Genomic DNA, 14,754 nt, shown 5'->3' with positions numbered 1-14,754 from the left:
CACATTAAAAAAAATAAATGAGAATGTTAAACAGGCCCGAGTACACACGAGGCTGGAGGAAAATATTTGACTTGGCTTCACATAATGAACTCTCACAGGTGCCTTGAGACACTGTTGCTCTGGACGGTCTGCGTCAACGCGGAGCAACACTGACCCCCCGTGGCTACATGCGGGAAGTGTTCCTCATAAGTGTCTCGCTTCGTGTTTGAATTTCTAATGAAAGTTGAGTTCATATTAGGTTATGCTTTGTGATATGGAAATTAAAATCGAGTTTGTTGTGCATATGCATTACAAAAAGATTAAATAAATGAATATACAAGGTTTAGAAAACACATATTATCATTATCTGCTGGAATATTTGGGCATAAACAAGCAAAAAGTTGAGTATCAGCATTAATACTAATAGCATTTTCCTGAATAGTTCTTCGGATCAGATAACAAGCGCGTCATAGAAAACTGAAGAGCTGCTTCTCTTCAGTGAACATGTTACCATGCTGACCTGCCGCTGACCCGAAGTAATTCAGGCTCAGAGAATCACTCGCAAACATTATCCTCCTCGTGTGGAGATAAACATGGAGCTTTTAGAGGAACAAGAGTCACAGATAGATATAACAACTCACTGTCATCTGGTCTACAAGGTTAAAGGTTGAACCACATTTAAACTCATGTAGTTTAACATTCAATTATTTGTCAATCGGGAAGCAGCACTTGGTTTCAGAGCCAGCAGTTTCATAATTAACTACAAATGATTTCTGCTTTTTTTTTAATGATCCCAGGAGAATTATTTGCAAAGATCTGACGTGTAAATTCCCCAAAAATATATAAAAGTATTGGTATAAAATGCATCCATCAGCAAATTGTGTTTCAAGAATAGTTAAAGTTTGGATGTAAAACTAATAATTTTGAAGGAAAGGGTTTCTTTTGTTAATTTATATATGCAATGACACAATTTTAGATTAAAGTTCATTATCCCAAAATTAATTTCGAACATCGATGCCTGCAACGCAATCCATTTTTGCAGCGAAAAACTCCCTCAACTCCTGCATAATTGATCATGTTTAATCAATGTTTGTTTTATTTCAATCAGTGTCCTGAAGCGAGTCAAAAACTTTACTAAAAATTAAAATTTCCTTTGCAATATTGACAAATACAGAATTAAAATATATTACGAACAAGATCAAGACCATTGTTGTCTGTTTCCATCTTCTGATAAGTTGAAAAAGTCTCTCAGTAGTTCATATAAAACACTCACTCCGACCCACTGCTGTCAAATTATTTAGCGAAGATCATCGTAACAATAACATCTAGAGAGTTCTACCGAGTCATGACTGTTCAACAATAAACCATCATGACATAAAATATTAAAATAAATGCGACAAATTGTTGCTTTAAGTCCATCATTGAAGCATCTTGATCACCTGTGTTAACATTTTTCCTTCAATACGTTTCTATCGACCTTCAACCCCGGGGGTCAAAGAGTAGTTACTCACGATGGCGGTGGGCGCTCCGGCCACGACGCTGTAGAGGATGAGAGGCGGGATGAAGCTGGACTCCTCCGTGCCCGGGTACGGCTTCATCAGCTCGGCGTCGTTGCAGAAGAAGCCCTGCACGTGCACGCTGAACAGGTCCGTGCACTCCATGTAGTAGGCCAGCAACACCGTTCCCGACATGATGACCAGCTGGAAAAAGAACATGGCGAACAGTGAGACGAAACGATCCAGAAGTTTAGAACTAGAAACTTTTTTTTTTAAATGTTATATCGTGTAATGAATGGTGGAGCTGTTGTCACTCCATCCAGACATGCTTACTCTGGCTGTGTACCACCACATCACTTCCACCAGCACCACTCACCACCCCCTCTCTCCCTTTTATCCCTCCAACATCATCTTTTGTCTCTGGCCTCCTTTTCCCAGAAATGAGCCGCAGGCAATTTATTTTTATGTATGGTATCTTTAGTCACTGATGACGAACCAGCGCCGGAGCAGACGATGTATCACTGCACGGCTGCTGAGAAGCATCGCTTGCACCGGCTCATTCAGCCGCAAACACGTTGAGGATGTGCACTCGAGCCGACCGACGGGTATTATGCCGAGGTTTAGACGCCATGAAAAGGTTTTGGCGCCGGACCAAAAGACGACCACACAAAGTGTGAGCGGAGGAGAGATGGCCGGTCACAAGCGGTGTCATCAAACCATTGAAACATTTGACTTCAAATCTGGAGCCAGTGCACTGTGAAATCTGCCAGACTTTGGGGTGGGAAAAAAAAAAAGGTGATGACGTGAATAAATAACTGCTCAGTCATGGTCTGCTCTGAAATAAAGAGCCTCTTCACTGGGGGTTTGCTGGGGAAACAAGCTTGAATTTAATGTTGGTTTAATCTTGTTTATGCAGCACTTCTCATTTAAATGCAAGAAAAACAATTTCTTGAAAAGAATGACTTCACCAAAACCACCTCCTTGTTGCAGAAAATAAAAATATTTTTATCAATGAATAAAAGCACATTCACCAGCATTTAAACATTTATTAACATAAATTACGTCAAAATGTTATGTATAGTTTCTTTAATTCCAAAATTGAATAACCTTTATCGTCTGGTACGTGTCAAATAGGACTTTGATTATGTTTACTTTGACTACTGGTTGTTCCATCCATGTTACTAGAATACATTAAAATAGAAGCCTATAATCTTCAGATGAGTTTCATCCAACATACATTTATGATTTAAAATCCTTACCTCAGAAACTCTTAAGGCCTTGACATAGACCTTTCAATGAACGAGCAGATATAAGTACGATTGATAAAATGTTCCATTTTATAATGACTCAATTATTATTTATGATTATTTACATTATTAAGAGTTGAAAAACATTTCTGACCTTAACCCTTCTAAGATTATACAGATGAATAGCTGCTTTAGAACAAACTGTGTTAACTTAGTACAATTAGTTGTATCAGAAGGAAAAATTTACAATATCACTACTTAAATGTTTTTGTTAAAAGTTTTTTTAATATTACGATTTTTTTTAATTCACTTTATACGCTGTAGGCTGCAATACACATATCTAGCAGAAGAGGTCAGTGTTGCAGCAATAATAAAAATAACGTTTTTTTTATCATACAATTACGTATAAGTGTATAAGAAATATAAATAATGAAATGTAAAATACAGATTGTAAAATGTGTCAATGCAAAGTTAGACAGCCACAGGGATTACATTTTTTAATGCATTTCCTCCATTGCTTAAAAAACTGCTGCAGGAGCCACGGGTATGGTGTCATTGAATAATTCTTATTTTTTTAATTAAAAAGATGAAGTTTTCCGATACATAAACATCAAAGAGTTTTTTTTCTGTATTGTGGGAGTGATTTGAAGTGGAACGACATCATGAGTGGAAAGTAAAGAAGCTATGAAATGGGTCAACAGTGTAAGAATTAAGACTCTGTATGTTTGCTTTCATATATTCACAGCAAGAGAGATTTCAGTCGCCCAGAGTCTGTACTTAGCCAAGGTCTGCTGGAGTTTGAATTTACTTCTTAAACTATTTAATGCTGCTCGAGGACAACTGAACACTTCACAAGCCTGCAAATGAAATGCATAACCTTTAGAAGGCTTTTCCAATGACATTTAACAGGTCTCGCCTGTGAGCAACTTCTCTTCCGGCTTAACAACCGGGCCAGTCAAACACTAGTCTTCATGAGCAAATACATTCCTGTGGCCTGAAGATGATGGAGAAAGATTGTTTATCTTGTCCATGTGAAGTGCTGATGTCATGCTGAGCTCCTGCCTGGACTCGCATGAATAAAATGTGCACAATAATAGGAGATTTAAATAGTGCTACTGAACGAGCAGAATAAAGAAACCAACAAAAAGGAAAAATCTTGGCTTACACTGTCCTGGCAGATGGTTGTGTGTGTGTGTGCACGTATGTGTGTGTGTGTGCCTGCAATGGTGACACTTTTAGAGAATTTGTGCGCAGAACACAGTTATATTTCCATTAGTTACTTCCGTGATCTAATTCAGCATCTTGTATCGTCCAAATGAGCCCTGGATTGGTTGAATTCATGCAAAAATATGAGATCTGCACAAATTATTCAGGAGGCTTGAACGTCCCTCTTGTTCTGCAAACGAGTCCAAAGCCGATGATACACAGATAAAGTGAATCACCACTTGGCCCTGGAAATATGATAATTCTTTGACTCATGAATGATAATGAGGCAACAGAGTTTATTTGCATTTAAATAAAATAAACCAAAGACGGAGCTTCATGGTTTGAATATCTTATACCAGCTGACTTTGTTTTGACTGTTGCTGTAAAATGTGGTTGGAAAAAAGTAACATTGAGAAAATTAATCAAACATTAAGTTAATGTTTGCAAGTTAAAATTTACGGTGCAAAACAGACCTCATACATTTAAATTAAATTAATTTTCAATCAAACATATCAACGCAGTAATGTTGAGGGTTTAAATTAAAGGAAAAATAATAATCAAATAACAATATTCTTTCCTTTGTTGATTTTAGAAGTTTAAATGTTGTATTACTGGTAGTGGACAGGAGCTGCTCTTTGACCCTAATAGATGACTGAGTTATATACATTTTGAAGAACTATAAATAACAATTAAAGACTGTCCAGCCTAAGAAGGATTATCATAAAAATGGCAGCCGTTGTTCATCATCAATCATCCTGATTTAACTCTATTTTATTTTTCCAACTATCATGGTACAATATTGACTTCAAGCCTTGTAATCATGCAGTATATGATCATTTACTTAAATAAAATCAGATAAATAAGCAAAGCACTGCAGAACAATAACGTGGAAAATTAATATAAATATTATTTTGCAGGAATATTACACAAACTATACCCAGAAATCCATTTGTAATTCTTTGCATTGCGTTAGCTTATGTAACGTAGCATGATGAGATGCTTTCAGAGCTCATTTTGTTTGAAATAAAACTGAATTTTTCCTCTACAGTATCAGTTGGACGACGCTGACTAGATTCAAGAGAGACTTAGACTGCATACCCAAGAGTCACAGAGGTTTTTGAAAGGCTAAGAAAATATTCTTTTTATACTTGAAGGCTGCTCATCATCCGTTTTAATATATAAAAGTTGAAGGTTTTGATATGTATTCATACACTTACAAGAATGTTGAGTGTATACATTTATATCTATGAAAGTCATCTCATTTATTTCACCTCAGATGTTCTACTGAAAGATGTACACGGAAAGTAAAACAAGAACAAGACTTTTCAGTTGCTTGTCGGCAAGAATAAGAAAGACTGACAGAAGCGAGCATCTTAAGTTGACAGAACCCTCTTATGATCCTCATGTTTTTCCCTTTTCAACTTGAAGGGAGACAAAAAAACATTCCACAAAAACACAAATTCCCTGCTAGAGTGGAGTCATTAAAAAGAGGAAGAAAGCCATACTTTATTCGACCCCGAGTGAAAAATCGTTCTCCAAGTCTTTGTTATTAGAAGACATGAATCTTTAATGCGGATCACTGTGAAGCCCTGTCAGAGTGAATTGGGATCCGAGTCACTGGAAGAGTCATGAATTCTATATCAGTTCTTCTTCTGAGCTTGGACCTCTGGTTTGGTTTGTTGGTTAAAAAAATGTGTGTGAACACAGTGGGGGTTCATTTGTTTCCACTTTACCCACCAGTGGATATTCGTAAACACATACACATGATGGCAAACTAAGTAAGAAACGAATGGATTTTCTCTGAAAAAAATGGTTTGTGTGAATCCACACGGGTCTTACATTCACTCCAGAAACTCATGTTGAATGTTTGACAAAAGTGAATTCAGCACCTGCTGATAAAAGTACATTACATTATGCGTATTCCTCGGACAGATCAACCACTAGTGTGGGCAGGTAGACGCCTGCTGTGCCTCCTCGCTGGTACAAACGGTTGTGTTTTCAACAAGGTTTCAGCAGCACCTTTAGTTACTGCCAGTGAACACATCCCAGCAAAGCCCGGCCTCCAGACGAGGGAGGCAAGTTTCAAACATTGAAATATGAAAGATTCCAGCTCCACTAAAATGAAAAAAAAACAACTATAAAAATCTTTATAAAATGCATCCCGTATGATGGACATATAAAATACCAAGCAGGCCAATATGTACTCCTGAGTCAGCTTGAGATGTCAATACTATTAAGGTTTTTAACTTGGCAAACTGTGAAATGTTTACTGTTAAATTAAATTCAAAAGATGATGGGTAAACATTTACTTAAGTTTAAATAAATGTTACTTCAATTTTGTAATTAAGATCATCAATTGTTATCACGACACAACATATATATATATATATATATATATATATATATATATATATATATATATATATATATATATATATATACACACACACATACACACACTGGAAAAAGTTCCATATCTTAATATTTTAACATTTGTATGAAGATTAATAAAAATATAAGATATTCAACACATATCGAAAAAACATGTGAGGATTTTGTACTTGAAACATCCTTATCCTAAAAAATCCTTTCATGTGATCTAGGCTGATATATTACAAAGAAATGTACACAAAATCCAGTTGCTAAAATAACATTATTTATTAAAGCAATATTTGATTGAACATTTTAAATTACTTTTGTTCGGTTAGAGCACAGAAATTAGAGAAAATGAAAATTAGGTCCGAACATAGGCAGGTTTTATTAAGAATTTAGATATTTATGAATTGAAGTACAAAATAAAAATGGAAATCGTTTACAGCAGGATGTTCTCTTCTGTAAATCCACATACTGTATGTACTTTCAACGGGTGCAGCTGGATGAGTTTGTCACCTGACCACGGTGGGCTAACAAAGTTTTCCAAGTGACAAACTTGAAAATCATCGGTTCATTTCCCAAACTACAGACTCAGAATAGGAACCTCAGATTTCCTTTAAAGGCGTGTTGAAAAACATCTTGTCAAGTTGAAAATCCAAGTGATCAGCCATTAATTATCCAAGATTAAAAGTGGGACACACAACTCCGGCAGCAAGCATTTATCACAGCGGGAGTGAAATACAGTCATTTTTCAATTTGTGCAGAAGGTAGGGTCATAAAATCCTGAGGCTCTCCACGTTACATAATCTGCGAGGAGGTTCTGCTCGCATCCGCCTCTTATCTCTCCCCCTTTCTCCAGCTCGCTTCATTATTTTTAGGCTTAATTGAGCCACAGATCTCTTCCTCTCTCCCCCACTTTATTATACATTCCTCTTCCTCTTTTCATCTTCCTGTCCCTTCCACTATCCGTCCAGTCCTCTTCTCCTCCCTCGTTCTTATTTTTACACTCCTTTCATCTCGTATTACACAGGCTAATGGAAAAAGATGAGGACAAATGGATCTCCTGTGTCGAGGTGATGGATCGAGGAAGAGGCAACAAGTCACATGATCATCACACGACCACAAACAAACATGGACGCCGCCGCCCCTGGTGCTTCGCTGCTCCAATTACGAGCGTCACGTGATCGTCCCCCCGCCTCACCCACCCGGTGACAGGCGGGGTGAGTAAGTGAAAGAAACGAGGTGAGCGAGACAAAGCAGTGGATAAATGGTGAGATGGAGTGATACAGAGGAGGAGGAGGAGGATGAGGAGGAGGAGGAGGAGGAGGAGGAGGCGTGAGAAAAACGGTGGCGGCGGCGGAGATGCGACGCCGGCATCAAAGAGAGAGAGGGAGGGAGGAAGGAAGTGAGAAAGGGGAGAGTGATGTGTTTGAGAGGGTGACGTGAAAATGGTGTAATGAAAATGAAAAAAAAAAAAAAGGGAAAGCAAGCTGCTCGACAGAATGTTGCCGTCTTCTTGCCAGAGGAGCTTCTTCACTTGAGCATGGAAGGAAGAAGGAGAGAACACAGCTGCCTTATTATGAGGACGCCGCACTGATGTTAGAGCAGCACAGAGAATATCTCTTAACAGTTCACACGCTCGCACGTTTACATCTTCACAGTACATTCTATTGTAGTCGGTGTGTTCGCCGAACCAGAGGGATCTATTTAAGAACAACTGTGTGTATTTATGTAACATTTATTGATGTTAAAACACAGCTCATGATGCTTGGATAGAATGCAAACTGCTAAATTATTCAATTTAATGACTATAGGTACTTATAAACCTAAATATACAAGCGATATTTTGTGCACAATTCTGTACTGATATTCAACAGCACAGTCTCAATCATATTTTATTTTTTTGAGAGTCATTTCACCATCTATATTTCGATAAAGTGTGTTTAAATGTAAAAAGATGCAATTTTTTAAATTGCAAAAAACATAATATTCACAGCATTTGTTGTGTCGCCATTAAACTTCAAAAATTACGTCCTCCACGGCTAAAGCTACGTTAAAATCCAACGAGATCCCAGCGATGACTGAGGACGAGAGGATACGGTCATCTTTAGTAGCTTTTAAAGCTGAAGTTTGAACATATTTTAGTTGAAGTTTAAATGACAAGAGTCATGTGGTCTGTAAATTCTGCAACGCCAGAGTCAAGTACTCGACAATACAACAAATGTATTAAAAAAATATATTCTTACTAATCTATACTAATAATATCGCACAGTTGTTATATTTTCACATGTATAATATTGCTAAATTATTGCTAATACGCACTTTAATGAGGTATAAATATATATTTAAATAGGTTTAAATGAATACAAATATGTATATGGATAAGGGTAAAAATGATTTATTTTATCAACCATTTTACTGCCAGCAATTTGCTTGGGTTTACTAAATGCACTTCGATTATGTCAGATGTTCCGAAATAATATGGAGGTTAATTGAGAACTTTAAATTGTATGTAGGTGTGAGTGTGTGTGTGAATGTTTGTGTGTCTTTGTGTGTCCTAATGGACGTGCAACCTGTTGCCTCTTATCCAGAGTAGCTGAAGAATTTTATTGTTCTATAAGCATCAGCAGGTTAATATTATTTTTCTCACGTTTCATAATACCGTCTCGCTAACGTCGCTGATCTTGCTAACAAACTTCGATCTGTCGTTATTGATTTGAAAGACGATATAAATGTTATTGAGTAGAACTTAAGCCGGTTTTCAACCAATAATCTTAGTGCTGTGAAAAATCTACGAACAAATGCCACAATCTGTCTTCTCTAGTGTAATAAGCTTCTATAAAAAAAAATATGAATGAAATAAAAAGATATTTAGTAAATGTATAACAACTAATAAATGAACTTCAGATTCTTTTTGTCATATTTATACACCATAGAGCATGATCCTAAAGTCCAGAGAGCTTGTAGAACTCCGTCATGACTTGAACAATAAACACGGACCGACTAAGATCTGGATCAGTGTCATTAACACAATCACCAATTAAACAACATCTAGTTACAGACCTTCATTACGGCGGCGGAGAGATAAGACACGTTCAATTGAACAGAGGATTAAGTCAAGATGTTTAGAAGCCGCGCGAAAGCATTCCGACAGAAAAAACTAAACGCTGGATCACATGATCGTTGAAAGGTGTTGGATTCTTAAATGTTTCAGGATCAAAACAAACGCTCGGCCAGTGTAACTGAAATGGTTAAAAGTGTCCCTCGCATAGAAGTCCGGAGGGATTTAAAAATTCATGCGGACTCACCTCAACGAAGATGAAGCACGGAATGATGGAGTAGCTGCGGAGGGTGTAGTTGGACGCCATCTTCTCCTGCGTAGAGAACTTCCTCTCAGGATTCACTGAGGCTCACTCTGTAAAGACACAGAAGACAAACGTCAGTGATGAAGACCGGAAATCCTTCACGTTGAACGTTGATACACAGGTGACAATAATACGGTCATCGATGTTCTGTCCTCGATTAAACTTTATAGCACAGTTAAAGCATTTAATTAAACTAAAAATATTAATGAAAGTCAACTTTGATCGTCCAAATCATTTCAGTTCAACAAACATAGACGACGACATAAGGGTTTTTAATTCATTCTTTACATTACATCTTCTTTTTTGTGTTTGTATTTCGTTCTTTACACTTTATTTTAGCAAGTTATGCCTACTTGTTCGTTTCCCTAAAAAAATGAAAAGGAAACCTTTGTAATTAAATTAAATTCAAATAATATAAATGTAGAATAAAACATTTCTTTGATTTATGGTAAAACTACACTTCTTGACTTCCTTCTTCCATTTTTTTTTTACTCAGTATGTTTTTCCTTGTACTTTTTAAAAGTTTTTCCATCATATTAATACTTTTTGTTTAACTTCCTTCCATTCGTCTTTTAGGAACTCCATACAAGTCACAGTATATAATGTGGCCCATTAAGAAATTGAATTGAACCCCCTTCACCACTGTAGGATTTATAATGACTTTAAATACGTTGACAATTTATATGTTATTTGTAAATACGATGTGTATAACTCATGGATCGGATGCAATAAGTAAGTATTCAGCTGCAGGAAAATACTTTGGTTTAACTTATCATATCAAGGCGTGTTCAGCTCTGAGATCAAAGTCATGGTTTGATTCACATTTTCTATCAGACAAGATTAGAAGTTCAAAGACAGTTTAACACACTTAAAAATGTGACAGACAGCCCAACAATACAAGCATTCAAATAGTTGGACAAAAAAAGAGTCATATTACTTTTATGAACTGTTGTCTATGAAGGTTTTAAAAGGTTAAGGCGATACTTGCTAATCCTTTACTTTCTTAATCTGTAAGAGATCAGGGGTCCGCAACCGTTATATTCAGGGACTGACCTACAGATAAACAATAATCATTTTGAGTTTGCGTTTCACTCAGTTTCAGTAGTTTAAAGGTTTATTTCATATCAGTGAAACAAGCATCTTCAAATGATTAGAATCACAAGCTATTCCCACCTTCTTTTTTTTAAACTAAAAAATCATTTCAGGCAATGAAAATCAATACGACCAAAATTATATAATCATATTTTTCTTTCTGTTACTGGTCCACATTCCGGGGGTTTGGGAATCACTGTACGAGATGATATCATTTCAACTATGAGCTTAATTTAATAATCTTCTCATGAATAATGTAAAAAAGTATTTTAGACAAATTCAGAAGCAACCCACTTTGTTAGGGAAGTAACATGTCTCAGCCGTTTGTGTGTTTGTCTCAAAAGTCCCAAAATAAAACCTGTGTTGTTAATTCGACATTTCATTTTCCACCTGTAAGCCGAGTAAGCACACTATTGATCCAACACTCTTGTTCAACACAGCTGCACTTTTTCGGGAGGCAGGAGGTTTTCCAATTGAATTGAGACACGCTTTGTCAGGAGATGAAGAGTCTTATGTCGTGTAAATTTTGGCATTTCTCCGTAAATCCTCAAGTAAACTCTCGTCTAAATGTTCGTATGATCCGTCTCAGTGCACATTAGAGTGTAATCGGCCTCTGGTGACTCAATGCCAGTTCATATTACGACGGGGAGGAAGATTGTCGTGTCCCCAGAAATAAGTATTCATCCTGGCAGTGTATTAAAAGACTCCAAAGTTTAATGACCGTGCAAATCCTGTTTGCTCTGATACAACCAAAGCTCAGTTTGCACGGTTACACATACTGTTGTTTTAAAGTTTTCATCTAAAACCTCTGCTCAGTAATTGCTAAAAAAGCAAAAACTACCATCTGGTTACATCAGCCCCGAGGACCTCGGACAGGTACTACTGCAAGGATGACACAACATCCTGCAAAACCTGGGTTTTTATACATAAACTTTACAACAATTTCTTAGTCCAGGGTCAAAAATCAGACCAATAATGTGGCCAAAGAGATTGTTAAAGTGAAATTAAATATCAGTCGACTTTTTTGACCTATAATATAAGTTATAAAATTATGATGGGCAGAGATTCCAAGAATGAAAAGTTGCAAATTCAATTGTAAAAAAAGTTTTGCTTGTTTAGCTTTTGGCTCCTTGTGTGATTGAATTTGACACCCCTTACCTAGTGTTTCAAACTTATGACGTGATCGTAAATAATGTAGCGAATCATGAACGAATATAGACTCCAGTCGGAGGATTTAGTGCAGACATCGTGGAAGCGCCATCTCAGAGTTCAAGAGGTCAAAAACCACCGAGACCAATGCTGTGTCTCAAATCGCATACTTCTCTTAGTATACTAGAAGTTAGCATGCATCAGGATAGTGTACATACTAACTAGTACGCAAAGTATGTAGTATGTCTCAAATCAAACACTGCCGCTACGCACTAACCAGAAATGACGCGACAGCTTCTTCTTCTACTTCTATTTAACGATGGTTGCAACCAGCTGTTTGACCGCTATTGTCGACACCTGCTGGCAGCACGATTGCAAGTTTGGAAAAAGAAATAAAGAAAAAATATGAGAATCGATATATTCGAGAGATATTTAAGCTGGTATCAGCACCGAAGACGTGTCGTCCTTCTACTGCTGCGGAAAATGCACCTGTAAGTATATTCATATATATATATATATATATATATATATATATATATATATATATATATATATATATATGTGCATATATATGCATATATACTGTATATATGACGTAACTTCCGTTTAAAACGTCATTAAGATGGCGGCCGTTTAGGGTGGTTAGTGTCCATCGAACCATACTCAGTTTTGTGGGTGTTTTAGTACGCCAATTTAGTGTGCATGGCGCACTAAATTTCGCATACTAAGAATTGAGACGCACTTACACACTAAAAATACTAACTTTGAGTACGCTAGTATGCGATTTGAGACACAGCACAAGTGATTGTGCAATTTTTCCATTTCCCAATGGCTGCACTAATGTGTGAATCAGGGCCGGGTCTAGACAGGCATGTATGAGGGGGCAGCCACAAATCTTGAGGGGGCCAGGCCCCCTCTTGCCCCTGCCTAGACCCGGCCCTGGTGTGAATTGTGGTTTAAGCGAACATTTTCGTTCTTTAAATCGCCACTCAGCACCTCAAGAAAACAGCATCGTCGTGAATCTGATCCAACCACATCAGGTGTGTGTAATCACATGACACAAATGTTTCTTTCCTTCTTTTTAAACTTCAACAAAAAAAGTCATGTATTCATCATTTTGGGATGAATCAACCTGAAATATGAAGTCAAGGTGGTACGAGACTTCACGCCACACACACAGTGTTCGTTCACGTCTGCGGTGAAATCCCTGACAGTTTGAGAGAAAAAAGTGAGATGAAGTTGAAACAGACGATCGCTCCGCTCTCAGCATTTCGACGCCGGCTCAGGAGCGTCTAGACAAAGTCATCACCGTCCGGCCCGAGCGCGGCGCAGATCCTGATGGATCCTGACAGGGCCTGTAGGCGGCGAGTTTGATGAGCCGGGACGACGGTCTCGCCGCTCTTCTACCGACTGTAATTAATCAGCTCGGGAAAAAAAGAATGGCTGCCCTTTGGGACGACCATCTAGGACGGGCGGCGTGTGAAGGTTAAGAGCAGCGAGACTTTGATCCCACTGTGAAATGCGAGAGCTTCCGGGGAGCAGGACGTGTAATGAGAGGGACCGACCCCTTGAAATCCTCTGGTTCCGATCTTCTGTGAGTACAATTGTGGAGTTTACATTTTGAATTTCAATTGATCTTGAAGAACAGGCAGCAGAGAAAGTAGTAGTTGGTACTGTAGCAGGAAGGTTGAAGGTTCAGTCCCAACTTAAGGCAACTGTTTTTATGTAGCAGTGAGTTTGTATGTTCTCCGTCTGCTTGCATGGATTTTCTACAGGCACTCTGGTTTCCTTCTTTCAGAAGGTTAATCAGATGAATGTTTTTGCCTTTCATGGCGTTCTTTCCGTCTCACCCCAAGTAGCTGGGTTGGCCTTCAACCATAAAACTCCATTAGAGAATAACTGGTAAAGATAAAATACGATGCAACGTAGAAATTGGAAGAACTTTAGTCTAAGCTTGTCAAGATACTGACATTTTATTAGTTGAAAAAAAGCAAAGAACCCTGCATTTTTAAGTACACAACTTTATGAAATAAAATAAAAAAATCACAAAATAAATCATTAAACATTCAAATAGTGGTGATGTTACCATTTGTTTTCTTATCAATGTACAAAAAACAACAGAACCAACTACTGTTATATAGTCAGTGTGTTGTTTTTAAAAGAGATAGGTTTGGAAGCAGGTTCTTCTTCGGCTATCACAGCCCACACATATGCGTTTACTGCCCCCGAAGGTTCCGCCAAGAACTTGTGTATTCCATACTTACAGCACCAAAACAGGCTGGTATTGTTGTATTTTTTGGAGCGTGTAACTTGATATATATATTATTATGGATGATAAAAAATAATTCTCAACTACACATTCCAATTTTGGATTCTTTAATTATTCCCATTGGACCAATGGGGCGACAAAAAAGAAAACACTAAAATGAAACATAATCATTTATCTGTTAATCATCAGTGTCACTTCTGAGCGTCATCCTATTGTGCGTAATAGTAGAAGCAGATACTGGAAAACAAGCCTAGAGTGAACTCTAGTGTGTGAAAATGAAAGACTTGTTAAATTACGATAAATGTTTTTATTTCATATAGTATAAGTTTTAAGTCGCACCTTAGTAGAAGTCGCAGGAGCCAAACCATGAGAAGATGAAAAATATGGTAGTTGAAAATGTAAGTGTGGGTATAAAAGTATTTAAAAAAAAGAATGATGGAGAGTAAAAGCCTTAACTAATTAGAGAGATAAAAATAAGGGCTCAGAATATTCTATTTGGAAGTAGATAACAAGGGCCTCCAGAGCCAAAAATCCAAACCATTCTTTTAATTCTCTTTGCAAGATATAGAGATCAGACA

At 37.3% G+C, this 14,754-nt stretch overlaps 1 protein-coding gene across 1 annotated transcript in view; it reads right to left on the bottom strand.

The window, feature by feature from the left end:
* The window catches only part of plppr1 (phospholipid phosphatase related 1), a 45,436-nt gene that overhangs the window by 20,414 nt on the left and 10,268 nt on the right, over positions 1-14,754 (bottom strand). Inside the window, exons 2-3 of the mRNA XM_087791131.1 lie at positions 9,610-9,716; positions 1,491-1,679 (exon numbers count right to left, since the gene is read on the bottom strand). Of these exons, the coding sequence (XP_087647257.1) occupies positions 1,491-1,679; positions 9,610-9,669 (249 nt within the window). The 5' untranslated portion in view covers positions 9,670-9,716. The remainder of the gene's footprint in view (positions 1-1,490; positions 1,680-9,609; positions 9,717-14,754) is intronic.

This window comes from Callionymus lyra, chromosome 5 (genome assembly GCF_982586985.1).
Source record: "Callionymus lyra chromosome 5, fCalLyr1.hap1.1, whole genome shotgun sequence".
In the NCBI taxonomy this organism is placed as follows: Eukaryota; Metazoa; Chordata; class Actinopteri; order Syngnathiformes; family Callionymidae; genus Callionymus; species Callionymus lyra.
This window is presented reverse-complemented; position numbering and strand designations above follow the sequence as displayed.